At 43.8% G+C, this 26668-nt stretch overlaps 1 protein-coding gene across 6 annotated transcripts in view; it reads right to left on the bottom strand.

Moving 5' to 3' along the window:
- Positions 1 to 26668, bottom strand: part of MICAL3 (microtubule associated monooxygenase, calponin and LIM domain containing 3) — a 243358-nt gene that overhangs the window by 55454 nt on the left and 161236 nt on the right. For 3 of the 6 annotated variants that reach the window (XR_012155812.1, XM_073319708.1, XM_073319771.1), the window contains 2 exons: positions 11878 to 12073; positions 2383 to 2606 (listed from right to left, as the gene is read on the bottom strand). Coding sequence is in view for 5 of the 6 variants with exons in the window: in XM_073319708.1 (XP_073175809.1) it covers positions 2383 to 2606; positions 11878 to 12073 (420 nt within the window). In the remaining variant the exon portion in view is untranslated. Of the gene's footprint in view, positions 1 to 323; positions 414 to 2382; positions 2607 to 11877; positions 12074 to 16011; positions 16192 to 26668 lie in introns of those variants that run through there. The other 3 variants (XM_073319697.1, XM_073319780.1, XM_073319717.1) reach the window with 2 other exon arrangements.

Below are 26668 nucleotides of genomic sequence, written 5' to 3'. Positions count from 1 at the left end.
CTTATGGGAAACAGTGCATCTAGCCAAGCAGGAAGTGATCAAGCAAATGTAAAATATTCCTGAAATTAATCTGAAGTGTCTCAGTGCTCTCTGGAGTCAATCTAGCTTTCCCAACCCTCCCACACAAAGAACGGTAAAAAATGTGATACAGCCAAGCAGTGCCCATACTTGGATCACGAGAGGATCCGTAATTCCTGAATCAAACTCGAGAGAGCTGGTAAATGCAATTTACTAAAAACAGAAAATCTTTTCATGTGGGACCTGCTCTTTAAAATGTCAGACCCGCCTGAGGGCAAACGAAAGCGGTGATGATACAAGGGTACCTTTAAAAGTACCCGTGTCCTCTTCATTTGAGAGACGTTGAAGCCAGAGGCCTTGCTGGAGCTCTCTTGCCCACGGGTAATACTCTCCCTCTACAGCAGGGGGAGCCACACCCCCACATATAGCATCAGATGCACACACACAAATAATACAGAGAGAGGGAAAGGACAGAGAATCAGAAAGCAAAAAGTTATTGTCTGGAAATCCAGTAAGACTTACTGTACTCATCAAAGCTCCCTGTTTGATAGGCAAACTCCACTGGACAGAGGTCTGGGAACGTCACAGTTTAGTAGACTGACAAACAACATGCATATTACTATACTTAAACTGTGGTCCTGGTTCTGACAGAGATTTCAGCTATGGAGTTCCAGTTTCCATGTGGAAAAATATAGACAAACCACCTAGTTAAAAGGCCATCTCCCACACGAAATGACACCTGAACAGGATTGCCTCCGAGGCCCAGCATAAGTGGACCTCTCCTCATACTTTCAACATTACATGGCCAATGGCCTTTATGAAGCAGGTCTTTGTCGTCTGGTAGCTCTCATGAAAGCAAAGGGGAAATGCAAGTACCCAAGTCATGTTCTGAAAGATAAGATCCAGTCACCATTTGGAATGGCGGTAAAGCACGGCAAAGATACCCATTTCCAGAACAAGCTCAGTATGGTTATGACTTAAAGAGGTGCAGGGGAGGAAATCCTTCCATAACTCCCCCCCACCCCTTTTCATAAAGAAATGCTCAGAGCTGGAATAAAAACATCCTGGAGAGCACAGGGGTTCAACTCAGGCTGCATATTGTGTAGAGTCTCCTGCTGACTTAGGAGAGCTGGATATTTCTCCTGGGGTCCCATTCATATTGGCCATGGGGGTTACTGCTGGGTGATGTGAGGCACTCCCTCCTCCTCCTCAAGGCTGAATGCGCTGCCTGTGCAGCGCCCCCAGACCTTGCCGGCCAGAGAACAGAGGGCCAAACCCAAATTGGATTCCTCTACAAACAGGTGAGAAAATAGCACAATTGTCACAAAGCTTAGAGTTACACAGAGGAGAACCAGCAAGAGGATTAGCTGCGTGGGTTAGACCATTATAGTACAAGTACGCTCCACCCAGGGGAAAGTATCTTCTGGCTGCACCCTGCATTCAGGCATAAAGTGCCCCCCTTCGAGCACTCTGAACCAAACATGGGACTATACTGATCCAGTCAGAATACTGAGTCCAGAGCAAGTGGAGACAAGAATTAAACCCATCTCTCTCATCAGGCTATACTGGGGAGCGGGGTAAGATACTGTGGTTGGTTGAGGCCCACTGTTATAACCGTATATGGGAAGTGTACTGTGCTGTTACTAGTGCTCTAACTGCCCTGTGGAGAGAGATCTTCTGTCCCTGATGTGGTCAACCCATCATCATTTATCTGCACTAAGTTCACTTACAAATACAAAGCAATGGTAAATGCAAAGATAAAAAGAAAAAAAAAACTGATATGAAAGACAAGGCCTTTGGTTTGACATGCTCTTTGGGTACGTCTACACTGACGCTGGGATTGCACTTCCCAGCGCAGATAGACAGACACACATTGCTCTGCCCAAGCTAGTGCACGAATAGCAGCAGTGTAGCCGGGGGTAACATGGGCTGCAGCTCAGGCTAGCTGCCAAACCTGCCCAGACCCCTCTCCCAAGGTACGTACTCGAGCAACTAGCCTGAGCAACTAGCCCAAGCCACCGCCTGTGCTACCCCCGACTACACTGCCATTTTTCATCTGCTAGCTCAAGCAGAGCTCGCCCGTCTAACTACCCACGCTGGGAGGCACATTCCCAGCTGCAGCGTGCATGTGCCCTTTGACTCGGTTCCTCCACTGGCTCCCTTCCATCAATATACCCTCATAAGAGCCTCTCCCATCCCACCCCGATTCACTGCTTCCCCATCAGCCCTCAGTGGTTTTCCTGAGAAGAATAAGGTATGATCTAACTCATCTCATCATAGGGGTGCCTGTCTAACACCACTCTGTGCTGAACAGAGGTACTTGGCTCATAGCAGAAGGAAAATACAAACCGATCTTTTTCTAACCTTCACTAGACTCTGTGTCCTCCTCTTCTTCCCCCTCCTCTTCCCTGTCTTCAGCCTTGTGGTTTTTCTGACTTTCAAGCTCTTCCTCATTCTTTCCCTTCAGAAGGGCATGGATTCGCACAGCCTCTTTCCAAGGCACACCTCCCAGGTCTGAGGTGGGTAGCTGTGGCTGCAGGGGTTCCTCTTCCTCCTCCTCCTCCTCCTCCATCTCGGATTCTGAACTACTGTAAAGAATAAAAACGAGACAGAGAAGTATATTAACAATGCATCTTAGTTGAGTTTATATATGGCTTACAAAAACTTCAGTACAAACTATAGTATGTGTAATGGAAACCATATTTTCCCCTTCTGCTTTCAACATTTCATTGCACTATTTTAGAAATAGTGGATCAGGTCAAAGGAGCTTGATGCAGAGGCTGTAGGTAGATCCAACAGCGAAAAGGTACTGGATCCAGTTCCTGTTAATAAAGGGGAGTCAGAGGAAGGGTAGTTGTGGAGATCTGTCTAGGTTCTTATATGCAGTGTTGTTGTAGCTGTGTCGGTCCCAGGATATTACAGTGATAAGGTGGGTGAGGTAATATCTTATTATTGGACCAACGTCTGTTGTTGAGAGAGACGAACTTGGGAGCTGCATAGAGCTCTTCTTCAGGTCTGGAAAAGGTGCTCATAGCCAAGTACAAGATCGAACAGATAGTTTAGCATCTGTAGTTAGCACATATTCTAAGGAACCATTCAAGGTGAAAAGGAAAGGAGTACTTGTGGCACCTTAGAGACTAACAAATTTGTTTGAGCATAAGCTTTCGTGAGCTACAGCTCACTTTGTCGGATGCATTCAGTAGCTCACGAAAGCTTATGCTCAAATAAATTTGTTAGTCTCTAAGGTGCCACAAGTCCTCCTTTTCTTTTTGCGGATACAGACTAACACGGCTGCTACTCTGAAACCAGTCAAGGTGAAGTGGCCCGTTAACACCCTTGTAGTCACAGGACAAAAAGGGGAATTAGTGGTTTACAGATTATTGTAATAAGCCATAAATCCAGTGTCTCTATTAAGACTATGAATTTTAGCATCTAGCAAGGTTATACATTTATCTCACTCACCTTGTCTCTCTAGGTCAGTGGATCTCAACCATGCGGGCAGCCCAATCAGCACACAGCTGCAGCCCATGTGACATCCTCAGGGCCATACAGGTAGTACATATAGCATGTGGATGCGGCCCACATAACAAAGAGAGGTGCATATGTGGCCCACAATTGTAAATAGGCTGAGAACCACTGCTCTAGGTTCTTATAGGATACTCATTATCACAGTATCTAAGTGCAAGTGGGTTCAGCAAGAAGGTAGAGATCTGGATCATGTCACATTCTCTTGAGGATTTGGGTGTGAGAGATGGTTTGGCAGGGCCAGCATATGGGGAGATCATTTCTTGATGGTAAGGGGGGTGGTATTGCTGGGATTAAGCTGCTAGGAAGTTTTGTTGCTTGGTGGGGAGCTGGCAGGAAGATTTGGGGAAATCTATTATTTTTTCCATTTTTGCCTGACAATCAGTGAATGTTGAAAAGAAAATATGCACACAGTCCTAGAATTATCAGGCCATCATGGTACATATAAAGATAAGGACAGCCAGAGAGCAGTGCACAATTACATACCCTTGCCAGGATCTTAGGCAGTAGTATCATACGAATACAGGACGTGTCCGCACGTGTGTATAGGGCGGATGGGTAAAAAACTGTAGGTAACAGCATGAGAATAACTATCAACCCCACTACTCTCATAGCACAGTCTGTAAATCACTGTGTGGGAAACAAACATGCATATCAGTATGACCCCTTTTGATAGCCATCCCATCTTTAATTCCACATTACAAGGTTTCCGTCATGAAACTTTCACTGGTTTTGCTTGAGATTCCCACTAAGAATTCACCTAATTACTTGTTAGGAGAAGGCTTGACTTTGTAAGTGAAAGATACAACAAGCGTAGCTCTTTGATTATAGCCTCTAGGTACTGACACTATAGTTAAAGGCTGAAAAGGCACTCCTGCCATTCTCAACCCAATTTTTCCAGGAACCTTTTTGTAAAAGATCTTTTAGCCTGAAATCTTTCATGCTTTTTTACCAGCAGTGAAGGGAATGTATTGGCAAGTTTCATAGATACATTTGCCAATTTGGGGGTTATCCAGACAAGAAAAGATACATTTTCAACTCAAGAATTTGTTCAGACACTTATGCTCAACTAACTCAAAGCCTGCTTTAATTTACATCTGTAGCTAGCTCTCAAGAAATGGACTGAAACAAATAAAATAGCTGAAATGCACTTCTGTAGATTTGAACTGATGAGTTCAGAAAGGAACGCTCACCTAAATGTATAGCGGGAAAGGAATATCTATACATAACATACAGCAAGTTTATATATGCTAAATAGTTTGAATCTTACACGCAGGGTGAGTTTTCTATGGGAATAATCCTTAACTTTTCAGCTGGTCACACATATAGGTCTTTATACGATTTAAAAGCTAGTGGTACTAGGGAGTGATGATAATTTTTCCAGGGTTCAGGTTGTATCAATATTACCATACTAAAGCTAATTTTCTCCCATGCCCAAATTCCTCAAGAGAGGTCCTATGCACTGCAGAGTTTACAAACTTGGCCTGTGACTACAGATTAGTTGACAAATGTAAGGCGAACTGGAGAAGCTATTTCTGAAGCATCAGATTCAGCAAGAGTTATGCCAATTAAAAAAAAAAAGTCTTAGGGAATCTTTCAATTTATTTCAATAGCAACTGGATCAGGCTCTTAATGCATGGTCACATCCTACTACCAAATACAGATTGGCCTAGAAATTTCAAACTTGTTTAACTAAAGAGCAAGTGATAAGATCTTATACAGTGGATTCTATCAGAGAAGTTGGGATGCTTATCCTTGGAGTTTTTCACTTAATAGAAACATCTGAGTGCTCTGTCAGCTTTTAGCAAACTTAAACTTAGTAAGCAACCAGATTAATTTTATAAAGTCGACTATATCCCTGATCCTGTGCTAGGTACAGAGTTGGTTCACTCTGCAGAAAGCTTGTCAAAAGCCAGTGTGGACTCCTGTGTGCCACAGAAAATCCTTATCACCACTTGCTTGTCTGGCGTTGCTTGCAAGTTTCTTCTCACTTCTCCAAAATATACACCTTTTTAAGGAAAAATGAGGCTCTGGCAGCTTCTGGCAACCTTTATAAACTCACTCCTGGATCTAATGGACTTTGGAAAGTTTACAAAAACTGCCCAGTTCAAGGACTGAGCTCTCAGCGGTCCTATCCTTGTGTGAATGTGTAGGGTAAACTTTCAAGCTCTGTCCATCTGAGAAGTCCCCCACAAGACATGCACTCCCACTGCATTCGACTTATAAGACCCAAGGGCAAGGACTTTGCAAACTGCACCAATTAATCCAGCAGACCTTGATTGTGTCCTCTCATCTCACACATACAAACTCCACTGGTTCCAGTTCGCAGTTGCATCATCCTGGTATAATTGATCAGTTCATATTAAAAAAGTACAAACCCTTTGACTTAAACTCAAGATGGAGTTAAGGTTATAAATTCGTATCTGTATTTTAAAAATACATTAAAAATTAGAAGGTCAGGAAATTCTAGGTTAATTTTAAGTTCCCATACTTTTAAATGTTTATAGTTGTTTAAACTGGAAGTTAAGACTAGTATTTCATGGTCTTTTAATGTTTTGTCCATTCAGTGTTCTAATAAGGTTGCTCTCAATGTTATTGATACAAGCATATGACTAACTCTGGTTTAAACAAGGATATTTTTGTCTGGGATAAAATCTGTGCTACTCACATTTAAGTGCATTCCAGCATTAATACATTATGGGACAATACATTGCAATTCAAACGTCAGTTCTGACTCAGCAAGAGACTGCAAAAGTGTCATTGTGAGGCTCCATTTTGTCTCTCTGATTTCTGTATCAAACTGACTCAGTTTACGAGTCAAGAAATTTTTTCCAACTGCCAATCCTCCATGAATCTTTGCCTGAGGTTTGAGAATTGAGCTGGGTTACATACTCTTCTTACACATCACCTGTAATAAAAGTTCTGAAAGCTACATTAGGCCCTCAGTTACTCATGTGTAATCCCAGTGCCTTCAAATCGTGCCTTTGGTGGCGTCGGCGCTTTTGATGAGTTTGCATGAGTAGCTGTTTGGAATTTAGTACACATCTGTTGATGCTGCTCAGAATGGCACAGAATATTGTTTATGTTAGTGCTACCGGGAGAAAAATAATCAAAAGTTATTTTTGTCACTGAAACAAAGATCTCACTGAGAATAAACTCAGGGACTAGATCTTGTGTTTTTATGATATTTATGAGAAAAAGAGTGCAATGCCTGGACGCTTGCCATATAGACGTGAATAGGCCCAATCTCATCTGATTTAAAGTGCAAAATAGTTCGAGTTTGGTTAAAACTTGGGTGAGTGATCAGAGGATACCTGGTGTTCTATTTTTGTTGGTTGTGTTTGACAGCAACAGCGGTGTTTAACAAACTGATACTTCGGGCAGTAACTTTTACATAAAAGTGCTCATTTGAGATTACTGCTCACAGAAAAAGCCCATTCTCCTTTGGTTCAATAGGTAACCTCACTACCTTTGGATACGAAAGGTCCTTGGTTCAACTTCTTCCTGGAACGGATTTCTCACAAACAATCTTTCATTTGACATTTTCTCATTTGGCTACCTTCTTCTGTTCTGCACCATCTACACTAGATTTTACTGTGTCTGATGTACTCTTGCCACTATGGCGTTATGTATTGGCTGTTTATTTTTAACGTACTCTTTACACGTTAATAAAGTGTGTAAGTGGTGAGATTAGCAGCTATTGCCAGACCATAAAAGCGAGGGCTGAAAACTCATCAGCTGAAACATAAAAAAAGCCTGGGATTTAACATCTACACAAGGCTGGAATGTAGAACTTCTGCAACAACCTTCACTCTGTCCCTGACATGCAGGCTTTCGTTACACGATTACACTGTTTGGGACAAACAGACCCTCTCCTAGCAAGTACTACATTGCAACACAATTTTTCTTATAATTATAGATGTACATAACTCCAGGGGCACAGTTCAGGTTACCTTGAGGATGATCATTTCCTATTTTGGGGTGATAAAAATCTAACCTTAATCTTGCTCTAATACATCCTTGCAAAATTTTATTCACTCACTTGCCTTGGGAGAATACTTTTTGACAGACGTGAATAAATAAAATGTATAAGATACCATTGTTTTTTCCTCATCACAGTGTGGGGTAACCAGGTAGGTTTTGGGCATGGTCCAGTGTGTTTTCATGACAATTTTCAAAAGCTACAACATGTGTTTTGTGTAGGCTATATAATGCAAACGTTATAATCCTCCGTTCCACAGCAGAAATTAAATGTTATTTTTAACTCACTGTCCCTTCTTTCAAAAAGGTAAATGATGAATCAGATCATAAATATATGCTGAGCCTCTGGCATGCAACAAGCTCCAAAGAGGTCTTAGCATATACAAATGGCTTTATACAGATGCTCTCAGAGAGATAAAAAAGTGGTATTTATTTCCTCCTCTGATTAATCGCACAGTTTCCTCCTCTTCAGTACAGAAATAAATCTGACAGGTATCGCCTGCTGGGTTTTTAGTGCGCTGTCAATAAAATTTACTGTTGCTGAAGCTGTTGCCATGACTATTCCTTGAATCAAGCTGTGTTCTCCAGCCAGCCTGCTTATCTCGTGTCATATTCACAGTTTAAAGTCTTCACTCCTCAGCTCACCTTACCTTCTCCAGCACTGACCTTTTCCACACTTGTGTGTTTAATCTTTGAATACTGAGAAACAAGAGGATGAGTGGGTGAAAGCAGACAGAGATGGGTTGGTGCACAGGGTCTTCCTTTCAAGATGGTAGGTCTGAGCCACCCAGCTGGGACCTTTTTTCTGTTAACCAGTGATCAGAGAAAAGAGTTGGATGACTTGACAGACACTCAAATATTCAGGGAGATACCTCTTAAAAAATGCATCTATGTGAATTTAGTGCTGGAGAAAGGAGCCAGGTCAAAAGGCCTGGAGACTCTCATCCTCCACCCTGCAGGCTCGGAATAGAGTGACACTGCCAGCTGCCTCCATTATATCCCACAAGATGGTTCAACCCTAATCTGGGAGTAGCCAGCTACAGAGATGAGAGAGTATTTCATCATGGTGGCTTCAGCTCAAAGGTGGGACACTGTATGAACAGCACCCACTTTAACGGCATGTTCTCTTTAAGGATAATCTGCCCCCCTCAAGACTTGGGTGCTGGGCTGTCTGAATACAGACCTGCTGTTGACACTGTGGTGCCTCATAGTGGAATGTGTACCACACTTCGGAGCAACTGCTTAGCACAGATCCTTCATCTGGAAGGGATAATCGATTAAAGTGACAACTGTGAATGGCCCACACGATCAGGATGAAGAAAATTTAAATTACCTTGAATGTATCTTACATTAAAATCTGCACATGCTCTCCAAAGATTGCGTGGGTATCTTATTTAGTCGTCGATGTGATTCAAGGTGTGCTATTATTCTACAAAAGTCCAACAATGACTAGGTCCTAGCTGGCTACCTTAGGAACAGTTTCCCTCTCTATGCACAATTGTGTTATTTAAAATTATGTGAGGGTACTTTCATTAGCCGTCCCTAGAGCGGCTTGAGACTAGTGGGATGTCAGCTTGGAATTTACTTCTCTTATTGATCAAATGCCAAATATGTTGCCTTTTTGTGGGGATTAATCTGATAATGTTTTAAAATGCTTTGACTGTGAAACATACCACAGAAGTGCTACGTACGATTATTACTGCATTTGCGGATGTGTGCATATTGACTCTGGTTATTGCCCATGGTAGTGATGATGAATCTGTCATAGGAGGAATGTATTTGGTTTGACTTTTGCCAGCAAGTTATGTTTATTGCTGTGAAATCTTGGTCCAGATGCCCAGGGATGTCTGAGAGAGATATTTTATAAGTCCAAAAATAATATTTACCTTTTTTTCAGAGAAAGCTTAAATTAAAAAATACATATTTAAGTCAACATACAAAGAGGGGAGAGTGATAGAATTCTAAATAAAAAATGGGTGTGGAGGAGGGAGGAAGGGAGGGAGAAAAGTGTGCACAGATCTGGAGGAGGTGAAATAGCAGCTGCAGTCTGAGATGCCAAAGATAACACTTGGTTCTGTTGACTCCTTTTTTCCTTGGAGGTTTCCGATCCAAGTACTGACCAGGTCCAACTATTCTTAATTTATGTGACCTGATGAAGTCATGGCCAATAATAACATAGCTCCAGGCTAGTGAACTTTGGGTGGTACTTTCCGATCTAATAAGCACTATAAAAGCTACAGCGATATTATTATTAGTATTAATATTAACAATGGCAACATTATTTATAATATCTGAGCAGTGGGCTGGGAGAGGGACAGAGAATATGAACATATCTCAAACCTACCACATTCAACTGCAGAGAACATCCAACTAGGCCACTAGACAACACCTCAAATAAATAAATTATATCAAAATAAGATCTTGTTGAGAACTTCCTAAGATAATTAATTAACACTGTCATTATTCTAGTAAAGGAAACAGCACAGGACACCAGGTATTTACCCATCCTAGTTCACATCTGTTCAGTGCTTTTAAGATAAGGATGCATCAGGACTATTGAAGATTTGTAAGGCTAGATAGTGTAAAATATCCAGTTGCTGCCTCTTCTGTTTGCATCTTATAGGACTGTAGCAGGGTGGTCACCTCTTCCCAGCCCAACGGGGTCAAAAGCCAGCCCTTGGAGAGGGCCTGGGCTGGGAGCCTTAGGCTGAGCAGATTGGAAGGCAGCCTCAGCTGTGGCCACGCCTCAAACAGACTCAGCTGTCCCTTATAAAAGGGCTGTAGGCCAGGCACTCAAAAGAGACTCTCTAGCTTCTGAGAGGGAGAGACCTGGCTGCAGGGACCTAAGCAGAATACCTAGATTGGAGCAGGGCTGGGGAAGGGCCTGAGGAGCTGGGGGAGCTCCAGCCAGGAAAGCCCCAGGCTGCGGCCTAGTATTAGGCCCAACAGGTACTGGGGTTGCAGGGGACAGCCCAAGGTTAGACAGAGGCAGCAGGTCCAAACCCAACCTTGCCTATGATGAGTGGCTTATACTGCAGTCTGCCTCAGGGCACGGGGGCTAGCTAGTGACTGGCAGTAGCCTATGACTGAGGTGAGGTAGAGATAGGGGGTGGGGGTTCCCTGGCAGGGGAGACCCTGCAAGTGAGGGGTTACTGCCAGAGGGCAGCACCCCGGAGTAGAAGGGGCACACGGTCCGGGAGGGACACAGGGGCCTGGCATAAGCGGGACACCTGCCTGCAGAGGGCGCTCCAAGGCTGGAAGTAGAGCTAATTCCCAGGACACCAGCAGGAGGCGCCGCAGGGGTGAGTCCCACATGCTTACAGGGACTCCTATCATTTGCTCATCCCAGAATGCACTCAGGCCCTAATCCTGCAAAGACTTATGAATGTGCTTAATTTTACATTCTTGAGTAGCCCAGCTGAAGTCAGTTTCACCTGTAGAATTGAGGTAGGCAACTAAACATGCAGGGCTACACATGTGTTTCAAGTTAAGCATGCATGTGATTGTATCGTAGGATCTTGACTTTAGCCATCAGCGATATCATCATTACTGGAGTTTACAGTGGCAGTTTTAAGAATGTAAGAACTGTTGCACAGGCAAAGAGTTGAACAGTTCAGGAGCGTTCTTGCTGTAATGAAAGGATATGGAGCAGCGCTCACAGTAAGTAAGAGAGCCACATTATCTGGAGGACGCTGAGACAGCAAAGGTTCCACTCATCCCTTATCAAACTGAATTGCTGTTGCAGGAATTACTGAGAGACATTTGCCCACATGTGTGAGCACTGAGCCCCTAGCACTCTGATGTACCATTCTGCAGCTGAAGAAATGACCATACATGCATGTGGCATATCCTGTTTTATGCTATCCATAGCTATTACTTCAAGTCAAGCTCTCTCAGGCACAAAAAGGCACTCAATCAAGGCTAAGTATCTCTCCAACCTGAAGTTTTAAACCAAAAATGGTTTTCAGTTATCAGAGTGCAAAATAGGCAGAAAAAGCTTTTTGAAAAAACACTCCCCTCTGATCCCATGTTCTGTTCACCCAAATGACTCAGTTGTTTATAGATGAAATTTTCCAAAAAGTAAATTCCTTTCTGAGCTAAGACTGAGCATGAGAAATTTCAGTACAAGAAATAACTTTTAAAGAACACTATTAAAGTGACTCAAAATAGGGGTTTAGAACAGAAACTCTCGTATAATACACCTCTCTGAAGTGCAGCTGAGGCTATCAGGTCTCCAGAAAGGGGAGCCTCAGTAAAGTGTATGGGAAAGTGCACAGGAAAGTGTACAATGAGAGCAAGTAGACACAAGTCTGCTGGGGTGGATACAGGGACACGTGTACAATGTGTGCTAACCTGCTGGGCACATCCTCTTCTGTTCTTTTGTCTAGTACACTGCTCAGGTTATGCTCTGCCAGGGTCTCCTCGGGAACCTCTTCCAGTTCCTCCTCCTGCTGCAGTGACAGCCGGTAATTCTCCAGCTCAATGCGCTCAGGTGTGCCACGCAGCCTCTTGGCCAGGCTGGGCTCCTCCAATCCATTGACATTAGGACCTAAAGAACAAGCCAGTAAACAAACAATGAATCTGATGAACTGGGTCTGAATATTTGCAAACAGATTCAGAGCAAGGAGCAGTGGGGTGAGAAAGGGCCAAAGGGGAATAAAGAGAGAGAGGACCTGATGCCATTACCATATTAGCCCCTACGGGTTGAATTGGAGAAGGAGCAATACTCCAAAGTGGGCCCTGGTTAACGCTTTTGGTCAAAGGATGCTAACAAAAAGTTACATGTCCTGGTTGAGAGAGGAAGAAGAAAAATGTAGCTGCAAAGGCCAGAGCTGTGTCAGGCCAGGCACAGGGACCCCTATTCAAGAAGGGACAGGGAAGCCATTGCCATGGGGACTGACGCGTGCACCATTACGTAAGGAGTGTCTCAAATGTGGGAGACAAAGGGACACTCCTGCCGTAGGAAGCTCCCTGGTGTAAGGCCATCAGGTTCAAGCCTCAGATGTGTTTTTGTCTGGACTTGACTTGATTTCCTGTAAGTATGTGACAAAACTGGGACTGCAGGAGAAACCTGGATGAACAATTTGTGGGACTGTGGGAGTGGGGGAGGATGCTGGATAAGAGGTTCACTGCTTCCCCCTAGCCCCAGCAAACCACAAGGACAGTCTATCTCAAAGACAGCAGCTCCAAGGCCTATTTAAAAAGCAGCACTCGTTGGAAGAACCTACACCTCTGAACCTTGATCAGGTGGGTGAAAACAGGAAATGTGTATGTGGAAAGACAAGAGACTGGGAATCACAGTCCCAGCAATGATAGGCCTGGTACCATAATACTGATTCTGATGCCTGTTATTGCAGCCATTAGGAACCCCGCTAGCAACGTCATCAAGTGCTTATATTATTAAGCACCAAAGGTAGGCATCAGAGGAGCTGAGAAAATACCAAACTTAGTGCCACAGGTTAAACACACCTGCAGCTCAGCAATAAACATCTCCATCCATTTCATATTGCTCTCCACAGTAAAAAAACGAACTCTGCTGATGGGGACCGAATGCTTGTGGGGCTGAACTCCGAAAGTGCCAAGTGCTCAGAGCTCCGGTTGAAGCCAATGGAATCTGTGGGTGCTCAGCACCTCTGGAAATCAGGCCTGGGTGGATTAGTGCCTGTTAAAGTCAGAAACTGCTTCATCAAGCAGAGTTGCAGGCAAGTGATATACAAAAGCTTTAACAACAATTTTAGCCCCGACCCACCTGTACAGCTCTGCCAATGAACCTCAGTTTGGACCTATAGCATCCTCTGTTGTAACATTCTTGGGGTTCCCCTCAGGAATCATGCTACATTTGATGCTGTTTTGGTGATGTGGACAAATGTCCATAAGAACCTAGACTGGGACTACCATGTTCCCACAGGATCCAAACCATATAGACCTCCACAGGCAAAAGGTCAGAGCATTAACCTACATTTCCAAGGATATTTTGTTCTCTACAATTTGCTGCTGCAACAATAGTCTTATGTTGTGTCAGTATTTTTAAAAGATTAACTGAATAGCACACTACGCTAGGATTCACGCTTCATTTCACTCTCTCTGGGATGCCTAGATGGTGATACCACCTCAGCCAGAACTATTTTTGTAATCAGAGTTACATTCCCCAACGCTGAGTTCACATCATCAGGGGATCTGACCTGGAATGCTGATCTGCCAATCCTAGCTGACATGAAAGAGAAATGTATTATGGGTAATGAAAGAGTACCAAGGTGATAGAGAGCAAATAAAGGGTATAGTAAATCCTCATAAAGAAAGAGATTATCTTCTGTATTAGACCCTTTCACAGATTGCAATGTATTCCAGTTAGGCCCAACTTCCCCCAACGCACACAGCTGTCGCAGGCTGTTTCTGTTTTGCCCTCTCATTCTGGCCCACTCTGGGTATCCAGTAATGTATCCATGAAGTTCATAGATTGAAAAAAGGATGAAAGGAAGAAGGGTAAGGAGTCCTTTATCTAGGGGATTTATTTCGTGTTGTTCTTGAGAGTCTTCATGTTTTGTCAGCTTCTGCAGAAGCAAGCAAAAAAGCAGCAGTGACTCATTTCTAGAGTCAGATTAACAGACTATGGAAAGGATGGCTTTTTTCATTGCAGGGGTGGGTGGAAATAAATTCAGTAGGAGCTATAAATGTAGGGGAGGGAGGGGAACCAAACTGACATTTATACACACTAGTGAAACTCACACAAGCCACCTTACCGACATGTGTGCAGGATAAGAGAGTTAGCCTTGTCCCTCCCACCCCACGACCACATCAGGGACAGTATAGGAAGAATTAAACCAATCCTGCAGCAATACATGGGGATAGACCAGGTGGTTCAGTGGCACTGTCTCTAGAACAAGGCTGATATGAGAAGGATAAAAGCTCTTTTAAAAACTGTAAGACAAAGGAGTGTGGTTATGCCAAGATAGTTTACGTGCCTGGCAGGTGTTGTATGCTGGGAAGTTTCGGGGAAGAAGGGAGAACATTCCCAGACACACTTCCAATGTAAGACTGATTTTGTTCTTTTTAGCTGTGCAATTCAGGAGCATCATTGGCCAGATTCCTCCATTTTCTTTTTCTTGAAAAAACATGCAGTTTGATATTGAAGAACATGACCCAATAATCTCCAGCCTCGGCCAGGGACTTCTATTCTAGACGGGCACACTTTGCACAGAGGATTTGTTTCCTGAGCTTCTAGAAGGCACCATCAGTCTTCATTGTCTGGGCATAAGACACTATCAAGCTCACCGCCAAGCACAAATGGAACAGATGCCAACTGATTCCACACTGTTTGCCTCATTATGTAGTTAATAACCAGAAGGGCAATGGTTACAGCTCACAGCTCTCAGATTGCTGCTATTAACACAAACAGCTTGGCTTACACTGGCTTTCCTCCAAAAGCCTAAGTGGAGCTAGAATGGTGAAAGGTGGCTATCTACTCACATCAAGTGGATTCACAAGGGACGGCATTACTGAGCAAAGTAGGGAGAAGAATATTTCAATCTGCCTTGGACACGTGCTTCTTAGTGACATCCTTTATCTCACTGAGGGCTATACCCTTATGGCTCATGATGATGTCAAACTGCTGTTCAAGACATCTGCTCACAAACCTGGACAACACTATTCTACAGTCTTGCCAACAGGAGGTACTTGCAGAGAATACTGGTTAACCCCTTGTACCATTTTACCTTGTGCCTTTAGTTTTAAAGGCACAAGCACACCTGCCTCATATACCAGAGCTGCACAAAGTCAAGCCTGGAAGCTGCTTGCAAACACAGAAAGGGGCTAACGTTGACTGCGTACGATGAAACATAAAAAAACTATGTCATTAGTCAAACATCAGGAGCCACCTGAGAGCCAAAAGCAGCTCATCGCACAAACAAAGAATCAGCTCAAATAGCCACAAACAACATCTTAAATAGGAAAATGTTATAGTTCTGCATTTTGGAAGGGCTGCTGGCTACGAACGGCCCACAGATCATTGCAAAGGAACTGTTTTTCCTAACAGGGCAGCCTGCTTAGCTGTGGTGTGAAAGCTGCCAGAGGCCCCTATTTATCTCAGTCCTGATGCAGCCTGCCTCTTGTAAAGGAACACAAGGCCAGAAATAACATTCCTGTGCTGAAGTGCCCCTTGCCCTGCTCCCCTGCATGACATATTTCCTCTCCATCCCCATTTTAGAAACAATGGTTACAACCAGGGCTTGAGAAGCTCCTCTGAAAGCTTTCCCCTCCTGAGAGACAATTCAGTCCCTCCCCATTCTCCACCACCTTCCTCCTCCACCTAGTAAAAACCAAGCCACATTATTGATTTAGTTCTACAAGCCTGATAAAGAGTTGCCGGGGTAACCCCTCAGACAGTACCTGCTGAGGGGTGAAGAGACAGGTGTGTGAGAAAAACAACTCCTTTCCAAAGCAGAACGACTCTCCTCTTGCCTACCTCTTTTCCTCATTACATCAATCCAGTATTAGAGTGGGGTCTTCTTTTTCATGAATAGTGTAATGCCCCCTTTTCCCCTCCTTCCTTATGTCTGTCTTGTCTGTTTAGTTTGTAAGATCTTCGGGGCAGAGGCTGTCTCCCACTCTTATCTGTGCAGTGCTTGGCATCATGGGGTGCCTAATCTCAGTTGGGGCCTCTAGGAGCTACTGTAATACAAATAAGGGAGCCTGCTGTGATGCATATGCACAAAGGGGAAAAAACAGTTACTTCCCTGCGTACTGTAACTGTTGTTCTTCGAGGTGTGGGTACAGACGTGTATTCCACTCAAGTGCAGGTGCACCTAGTGCACCAAAGCCAGAGAATTTTGTTTAGCAGTACCCGAGAGGTGATGGTTGCACCCTTCAGCCCCACTGCCCTTCCCATGACTATGTAACGATGGTGCCGCCCCAACCCAGTTCCTTCGCACCAAAATTCAAGGCTAATGACTCCGATGCAGAGGGTACACAGGGCAGGCTGTGGAATAAATGTATGAATCCACATCTCGAAGAACCACAGTTACACAAGAGGTAAGTAACTGGGTTTTTTGATTCTGTGTGTCTTTTCAGACGTGTATTCCGCTCAGGTGACTCACAAGCAGTAACTGAAGAAGGTGGGGCTCAGAGTCTACCTAAAGGTGAGCTGCAGAGCTGTCTTCTCAATGTTTGCAGCCATAATAGCATAATGTTTGCTAAAAGTATGCATTGGAAAACAAGCAGCTGCTCTGCAAAAGTTTAATATAGAAACATCACTGAGACATGTGACTGAAGCCGCTTGGATCCTCGTCGAATAAGCCACCGCCAGTATTACACCTTATGAAGGTGTAGACTGAGCTATTCCATATGCCATTGTCATGGCAATAATCCTCGTGGAGATCATCTCCATGGAAACCACCTGACCCTTCACCTGATCTGCATATGAGGCAAAGTTGAGGTGAATAAATGGTTTAGTCTTATCCAAGAACACCAAACAGCATCTCATATCCAATGTATGAAGGTGCTGCTTCTCCATATTCAAATGTGGTTTCAGAAAGAATACAGGTTAGTATATAGTTTGGTTAAGGTTAAACCACTTTAGATAAAAATATTGTATGTGGCTCTAGGTCGACTTTATCCTTGAAAAATTACATATATGGAGGTCCTGCCACGAGAGCCTGCAACTCACGCACCCTCCTTCTAGAAGTTATGGCTATGAGGAAAGATGTCTTTTAGCAGTTACTAAGCACTGAAACGGAGGACCCATGAGGGCAGCCAGCACCATATTAAGGTCCCACAATGGTGCTGTTTCTGTAAGAGGGACGAGACAGACAACTCCTTTTAAAAATCTAATCACCAGGGAGTCAGAAAAAATGGACTTCCATTGAATTGGTAGATGGAACACAGATACTGCCACTAAGTGGACTCTCAAAGACCTAAGAGACAGACCTGAGGACTTCAGATGTAACAGATAATCCAAAATGTCCTGAATAGTCTGGGAGCATAATGTAGTAAAATCTTATTCTAGGGCCAGGTTAGTGATAGAAAGGAAAGGGTGGTGTCATTTTATCTGCAGAAATCTACAGAATCATGATTTCGAGGGTGTCACCCTTTGCAGTGTGGCAAGGGGGACTTGCTTCTCCCCAGCTCCAGGCCCTCTGCCTGGTGGAAATTTTGATTCTACAATGTTGTCAGAAATGGGCTGAGTTGGGTATCATTTGAAAGCCTTTTTTCCCATGACCACAATAGTACCAAACCTGACAAACCCAGAACAATTATGTATATATTCAAGAAAATATTTAAAAATCAGTGTTTTTTTAAATTATACTTTAAACACAGGGATACACGGTTTACATGAATAAAAAAAAAAAAAGACATCGATCTTTGGTAATCCTAGGGAAGTTAGCCTTAACATGTAGGACTGAAAACATTTATTCAAATTCATCATCAGTGTTGTGTCCATGTAGTGCACCACTGCTAGACATGTCACACTGTTCCTTGTCTCTGCCGTAGTCACACATTTCCATATAAGGCAGGCTGCTGGCCAAACATTTGAAGGGTGGTGAGCATCTGGTCTTTGCACATGAGCAGGTGATTAGCTGAAGGATTGATTTGGGAGCACACAGTATTTCACACAACTGGTATGATCAGTCCATCCTCCAAGACCCATCCGTGTGTGGTAGGGGGAAGGTAGTTTTGGATGCACTTGATCATCCCATTGCTTCATAATTTGCCATCTTGATAGCAGGTATAAATGCACTGCCCAGGTTGGTGGCAATTTTTCTCTGTATGTCTGCTTCTTGGAAAACATCTACCAATGTAGCTCAGCAAGTCTTGCAATGCTGATCTTCAACTGGTAAACTTGGCATGTGAACACCTCCAGTGCATTTATGACCTCATCAGTGACTGTATCAGCCATTCCAAGCATTTTCAGAGTGAGAAGTCAGTCTTCGGAAGTTGAATCAAATGCCTTCTAGTAAGATAATATGTTTTTTCCAGCCAACCTTCCAGCAGTGTCACATCCTGAAAGGGCAAAGAAACCTGGCTGTGTGGTGGCTTTTAATGGTCTGACTAACAGGAACACATCTCTGGGGGACAGACAGAAATTCTGTTCCATAGAAGCAGGAACAAAAACAGAATCTTGAGGAAGTCTTCGGTAGCATCTCACAGAAAGCACTAGAATACCTGTGTCCTGTGCAAAAATACCGAATTTAGTAGCACTTGTCTCTGTGGCATTGATGGAAGGCAAGATCATTTTAGCGTCACCCTTCTCATGAGAGCTATGAAGAAACTCCACTGAATGGTGTGAGGCAGAAGCTTCATTACACCATGAGATAATAAAATTCTTTGAGCAATTCTTTGCACGCTGAAGCGTTTTTCCTGCATGGTATGTGGTTAATTTATCTTTTCTGCAAGTATGAGACAATAGTTTCTTCATTGTGACATTGAAGATGCTTGTGGAGTCCGTGATTTTTGAACTGGGCAGGTGCAATAACATGGAATCTATTCTTTCTGGTAATAATTCTAATTGATCCCTCTATGTACATGTCAAACCCAAGGTGAACTTGGTCATACGTCCAGTATTTTCTTTACAACCTATAATGAAGTGTTCTGCCATCTCACCAGGTGTTAACTGTTTCTGGTTTGTTGAGAGCTTGTACCTCAGCCACACCATCTGTGATTGCTATGCTGAAATGCCTCTGTTGGCATAAGGTACTGGTCATGTTGTCAGCAGGTGCTGGCTTAAGAAGACCAAGCAAGATGTGTGTTTATTTTTCACCTGCCACACATGCATTGTTCCATAACATTCTAACATCAATCGTGGTACCACAGAGAACTCATACTTTCCCCGAAGTGTCACGTAGATCAACATCATGCTGAAATATGGACGCGATCACAAGACAAGCAAACGACTTATCTGTGGTTAACTCTGTAATAGTCTCTGCCACCTTCACCGTGACTTTCGTCTTTGCATGTGAGCACAGCTTTAGTCTGTTCTTCATGATTGAAGCCCATAGATGGATGGAGCCTTGGATTAGTTTTTGGGTTTTGAAGGCTTCATAGCAGCTGCAGAGTCTTCATATTACTGTTGACATCAGTACTTTCTTCCACTTTTGATAGCGCCAAGTCTTTTGCAGCTTTAAGGATATGCGCTGTGATTAATCTCTATGGATAGGATTGCTAAAAACTATGTCCATATCCCACAGTTCATCTTCAATAAGTGCTTTAAGAGCCTTTCTGCTAAGCATTTGTTCCTCTTCAATCCTCTTCAAAGCACCTATTTCTCTGTATTTAGCCTCTATATCAGCCATCACTACCACTTTCCCATCCACTAGAGCAAGGGTGGCCAACCTGTGGCTCTGGAGCCACATGTGGCTCTTCAGAAGTTAATATGCGGTTCCTTGTACAGGCACCGACTCCAGGGTGGGAGCTACAGGCACCAACTTTCTGATGTGCCGGGGGGTGCTCAAGGCTCAACCCCTGGCTCTGCCACAGGCCCTGCCCCCACTCCACCCCTTCCCTGAGCCTGCCATGCCCTCGCTCTTCCCCCTCCCTCATGCCACGAAACAGCTGATTGGGAGGTGCGTGGAGGGAGAGGGAGGCGCTGATCCGCAGGGCTGCTGGTGGGTGTGGGGGCGCTGGGAGCAGGTGTGGAGGAGCTGATGTGCAGCTGCTGATGTATGACTGTGGCTCTTTGGCAAATGCCCATTGGTAACTTGGTTCATTGGCTCCTTCTCAGGCTCAGGCTGGCCACCCCTGCACCAGAGCCTCTGTGACGCAATTTATGAAACCCAGCTGAGTCGCAGTTTCCAGTAGAAAAATAAGTACTTGTTTCTGTTGCGTTTACGGTTTGATGCAATACATTACATACATTTTTGGTACAGCACTTGATGTGGCATGCAATGTTGTATATGTGGGCATCTTTTGGGTCAATGAACCCACTTTACTTTCTCGCAGAGAGTGACTGTTTCTCACCCGTCTCACGTGTTAAAACTGTGCTTACCCAGAAGAAGCAGGTGTTCTTCTCAAAACGCATGCCATGGGACTTAGTATAAGGCAAGTCTTGCTCACAGCTGGCAGTTCCTGCATCTTTAGTTTCTTCCTAATGCTTCCTTTTCAACCTTGCCAAATTCAGTTTATCCATGTAAGGTCCCACCGAGTATTGGGTTTAACCAAGTCCTCCACAGCGGTTGTGACGTTATTGACATGAACTATGACCGTACAGATCATTGATGCACCCAAGGTCCTATAGTTGCACCAAATCTTGTTCAAAGGAGGTCAAGTAAAGTGTCTACATAAAGGTTGTAATTTGCTGGTTATGATTATGCTGCCTGTATGTGTGTATCAATTTTGTATTTGACGTTATGAATATTGGCTATGTACTTGTATCTCAATTTGTTTGATTCTAAGTAGCATAAGTGAAGCATTTGGTCAGCTTCTTGAGAAAGGACTATTCTGAGTAAGTGCCCAATGAAGAAATACTCAACTCACAATGGACTCTGGGAGATCTCAACCCACATCTGAGCTTTCCAGGGAATGTTCAAACCAACGTGTAAACAATGGTATCGGCCTGCAAAAAGCTGAATCATTCATGGACATGTGATTTGCCCAGGTGGCTACAAACTCCATCTTGTTGCTGTGATTTTGCACAGAAGAACAAAGGGGTTTCCGCCCACAAGAGAGAATATAAAAGGCCCTGGAAGCCTCTCCATTTTGTCTTCAGCTGGTTCAAGAGATGGCCTCTACACCCCAAAGAGATGCCTGAAAGAAACTGGAACAAAGGACAGTAACTACGGGGATGTGAGTGATTGCTGGACCCAGGCCATAAACTACAACTTAAACTGGGCCCAGACTAGGAAGGAGTCCCATCTGTGAAAGAAGCTTATTGGAACATCTCTGAGGTTTCATCTGGAATTAGTTTCCTATTGTATTCGGCTTAGACTTGTGTGTTTTATTTTGCTTGGTAACTTACTTTGTTCTGTCTGTTATTACTTGGAACCACTTAAATCTTACTTTTTATATTTAATTAAATCACTTTTGCTTATTAATTAACCCAGAGTAAGTAATTAATACCTGGGGGAGCAAACAACTGTGCATATCTCTATCAGTGTTATAGAGGGCAGACAATTTATGAGTTTACCCTGTATAAGCTTTATACAGAGTAAAATGGATTCATTTGGGGTTTGGATCCCATTGGGAGCTGGATGTCTGAGTGCTAGAGACGGGAACACTTGCTATGCCGTTTTCAGTTAAATCTGCAGCTTTGAGGGACGTGGTTCAGATCTGGGTCTGTGTTTGTAGCAGGCTAGCGTGTTTGGCTCAACAAGGCAGGGTTCTGAAGTCCCAAGATGGCAGGGAAAACAGGCTCAGAGGTAGTCTCAGCACATCAGCTGACAGTCCCAAGGGGGTTTCTGTGACCGAACCTGTCACAACGGTATTCTCCAGAGATTCAGCTACTAGTTGGTACTCTGTCTCCCCATTGATGCCTAAAAGTGATCAAGACCAAAGTAAAAATAAAAATTTTGTAATGGATTACTTGGGGTTTGTAATGAATTATGTTATGTAATTATGTGCATACCATTTGCAGATGGATTCCAGTAATTTCTCACTGGATGCAGTCAGTTTTGTTCATGAGCAAGGCTCTGTCCTATGCTTTCCATTTGAATTTGGCACCAGAGCATACATCAGCTGTGGTGTCAAATTCAAATGGAAAGCATAGGACTGACTGCATTTCCTGTTATCTTTTGTTGCAAACAGATTGATTGCTGGAATGCCCCAATCTCTGAAGATGGATTTCAAGATGATGTTATTCAGGGACCATGTGTTATTCTGGAAGAAAACTCTGCTGAGGTGGTCGGCTAACTGGTTCTGAACACTGGGTAAGTGTGTCACTGTGGGAGTAATGTGGCCAAGTGGCCTTCTGTAATGGACACCTTAACTCTTCCCTGGAGGATCCGGGCAACTTATCTGTAAACTTGGACATGGCATTCCAATTTACAAAACCATATTTAGATAATTGGCCCTCCTGGTTCGCAACATGCATCTGTAATGAAGAGGTTGAGTTAACTTTTCTCCCCATCAAATCTAAAACGAGTTTAAGAGGTTCTTTAGGTATGGATTTATATCTTCCCTGCTGTAGCCTCATTTGCCACTGTCATGACAAGGGAATTAGAAACTGGATGTGAGAAAAAACCTTGAAACCTTGCATGGGGCCATAATACCAGTAGGCTTTGCTGTGGGCATTAAGGATGCAGGGGTATTTCAGAGACTTGGCAGGCTCTAATATCGCTTCATTTATAGGAAGAGCCACTCTCCCTGGAGCTGAGGACTGAAAAGTATGCACTAACTTACGAGTGTTCTTCTGAATAAACTCAGCCTGAATACCCAAGGTCAAAGCTATTCATCTCAGTAGATTTTGATATACGATTTAAAATCCTCAGTCACAGGAGATGAAAAATCTGGCACCATAGCATTATCTAGTGATAAGAAAGAAGAGGGGAGTGGAACCAATGAGATCTCCTTGGCAATACGTGTGACTGTATTGGGGTTCACTCCCCTCAGTCTGTGGCTGCAGCACAGGTGGCTCAGGAGGTGAGGCTACTGGGGGAACTGCCAACCTTGCTCTGGACTGAGCTGATTGGGAAGATTGGGACTTCGCCAAACAAGGAACCTCCCAGGCATTCCAAGGAGGCCACTGTGGATAGGGGTGTGACATTGGTGGCCACTAGGAGCTAGGCCAAGAGCCTTTACCTCTACTCCAGGAGATGGTACCAATTCTGGTACCAGTGATGATTCCCAGGAGGTCGCAATGACCTTTGCAAGAAGTACCGTGAAGGCGAAGGAAAGGGAGAGGTCTCCAAACTCAATTCTGAAGACTCTTCCAAGTAGCCTGATGGTAATAGAGCCACAGATCCAGGCAGAGCTAGTAAACACTCTGAATCATCTGAAACCCAATACGCCAGTCTCATCAGTACTGATGACAGTACAGTCATTGGCACTTTCAGTATTGATAGAGACATTGCGTCCATACTTGGTACTAGAGCAGACATCAGCACCCAAGTCAAAGCTGATGCCGGACATGCAGATGTAGACCGTACCATAATAGTTGTCGGTACTGAAGATAGTATCTGTGGCAGCAAATCCCAGTACCAAGCAGGAAGAAGACTGAAACCTGGCTCCCTACTTAGGAGGTGGTGCAGATGACAGTGCCAACAGTAACAGTAAATCCACAAACAGTCCAGGCAGTGCCGATGACACCAAAGAGAAAGCCACCACAGTTGAACGTTCCTGGATAAGTGGAAAGTCAGGAACTGAAATGCACATCAAGTCTGCTGCTGCTTGATACACCGCAGGTGGGGAAAACATTGGTGCCAACACCACTGTCATTGACATCAGACTCAACGAGATGCTCCATGAATGGTAATGAAGGCGATAGTATGGTGTCTAACTGCTCCTGCACTGGTGCCAATGAGCAGGTAAGACAGCCCAACTCTATCTTGCGTACCAGAAGATTCAGGGTGCTGACCTGCACTCCTCTTAGAAAGGGGGGAAGAATCTCTCGGAGCTCTGGAGCAGCCCCATTCCATTTGGTGAATTCTTTTTCTTGGAAGACCAGAGGAAACAGAACAATCTCTCTTCCTTCTGGGTGAGGGATCAAAATCCAGCTGTGGAGTCCCAGCACATCCTGGCTTAGGTGCTCTCTGGAGGGGGCAGGGTGGGGCTAACAATCTGTGGAGGTCCCTGGTGTGGAACCAGGTGGTGCTGCTTCAAGTGCAAGTCTCTAGCCACCTGCGCCCTCTTCTTGAGCAACTTGCAGATGGAGCACCATTCCTTAATGTGCCCTTCCTCAAGGCACAGACCTCAAGCGAGGGGGTCACTAGCAGGGATAGCTATCCCACATGACAGACAATGCTTAAAGCCAGTGAAGGCATCATCGGGCTAAAAACTCTACTAACTACAATAAACCAAACTAAATCCTAAGGTATTACTAAAACTAACTATTTACAGAACCACCCCCCGCCCCTGAAACACTGATAGAGAAATCGTTAGGTGAGACATCACACTGAACGCTCTGACTCAAGCTGCAGGTGCTAAGAAGGAACCGAAGGGAGTCAGGGCGGCAGCACATTTATATAGCTACGAGGGGCTACAGGGCAGAAGGGCGAGAGTGCCTCCCTGACGGGTACCGCTAAGCAAAAGCTCTTCTACGTTGGTGCGCTGGTATGCAGACACTTGAGTGAAATGCACATCTGCATCCACTCAAAGAAGAATTAATATTGTTGCTATGGAAATCATTCTGAATTCCTTCATTTTTGTGCAATTAAAATCTGAAACTTAATTGCACCTGGGATTTTTGCAAATAATTGCTTCAGTGTGGAAGTGTGAAATTAAAGGTAAACAAACAAATGAAATATCAAGCAATAATTAAACAAAAGAATATTAAAAGGTGACATACCACAGAAGGAATATGTGGCCTTCTCTCTAGAATATTAAATATCAGTTCACATGTTAGGGTTTTGTTATTAAAGCTGTGAATTAGAAAAACTCTGTGTGTGCTTGAAGAGGCAGTATTATAATAAACCCCCATTTTCAGGAGTTTTTAATATAAAAATGTTACCCTTTGGGGTGAAGTTTCTTACTCTTGTTCCCAGCCCAGAAGCCTTTGTTTGTTTGTTTTGGGTGGGTGTGTGGGGTGGTGGGAGTGGGGGGGAAAGATCTGATAAAATCCTATTTGGCTCCCTTTATGTATCTCAATGTCTCACTTTTATACTTTGTGAATTTTTTTAAATGCTTACATTTGCAGATGCTTTTTTAAAAACACAACTTTGCAGTTCAACACAACTTTTTATCCAAGCGCCTCAAACCGGTTTAAAATTAATAATGAATTAGGACACAGCTTGTTTGGAGGGAGGGAAGGAGGAGGAACTGTACTGGTATTGTACAACACATTCAGGCACAGCAGCAAGTGCCGGCAAGTCAGTCTCACAACAAATTTGTGCCAATGCCAGAAAAAGAACCCAGAATTCCTGACTCCCAGTCTCTTGCTCTCACCACTAGGCTTAGCTGTCAGTGAGGACAAGGCCTTTGAAGGGGTTAAAGAAATCTGGTATAGGTATAGCCCGATTTTAAGCATTTGATAGTCAAGTACAATGTGCATGAGCATTCTGGGACCAATTCTGCCAGGTGCTGAATACCCTCAACTCCCACTGACTTCAACAAGAGCCAAGGGTGAGCAGCACCTTGACATCTTGTGCATATTTTACTTCTTGTGTGGCATAAATTAAAAATGGAGCTCTCACTATGTAGGCACGTACCTGGAGGCTGCACATATTGAAACAGTGAATTGATTAAGACAAGCCACCTGGCTAAGCCTGACTGATCTGTCTTGACAGCCCCAGCCAACAATCACTCCCTTAATCCTCCCAACTATACTTAAGATCTAGTGATCATAAAAATTTCATATGCCCTGGGGTTTACATCCCCATGTGCACTGCATTCTACAGCACATACACAATTTTAAGTTGGCCATCCTGGACTGAATAGAATGGGGGCCTGCGGGATGGTGCTAAGCCTGCTGTCTTTCCCCAGCCCCCATCTTACAGGTGGAGGAACAAGAACAAGGCTTTAAAGTGAATGGGTGGAGAGTTAAGTCATATCTCCTCCTAAACGTTTTTAAGAAACCACTGAAAGGAGCCTAGCAGGGGTATTGATTTCTTGTAGCCCCTTCCTTTGCAGAGCTCAAGCCACCCATTTCAAAACAGTACATGTTCTGTCGGGTCCTCTGCACTTCTAGATGCACAGCTTAGATGCAAAGTGACTATTGCTCAAATAAAGGTACTGATGCATTTATCTGAATGGGAATGTATAATAGTCACTTTGTCATCATAACCTATCCCTCCAAATTCCTTTTTCCTTTGCTTTTCTCTTCACTCCCCCAGATATTCTCATGTTTACAGTATGGCCGAGTTACCATAGGTTCCTGAGGGAGCCATAAAACCTTGAATTCCCTGGCTTGTGAATTTAAAGCCTCATCTGTAATGCTGCATAAACATAGGCTCCATTAAAAACAAAAGCTTTGAATGTAACGGGGATAATGATAAGGAGCACAGATTAACAGAAATGTTGAAAATTGACATATTAAGGGTATCTACATATAAAATTCAAAGTGAGC

The sequence above is a fragment of the Lepidochelys kempii genome, chromosome 1 (assembly GCF_965140265.1).
Source record: "Lepidochelys kempii isolate rLepKem1 chromosome 1, rLepKem1.hap2, whole genome shotgun sequence".
NCBI classification, from domain to species: Eukaryota; Metazoa; Chordata; order Testudines; family Cheloniidae; genus Lepidochelys; species Lepidochelys kempii.
Note: the sequence above shows the minus strand (reverse complement) of the source record. Positions and strands in the feature narration are given on the sequence as shown.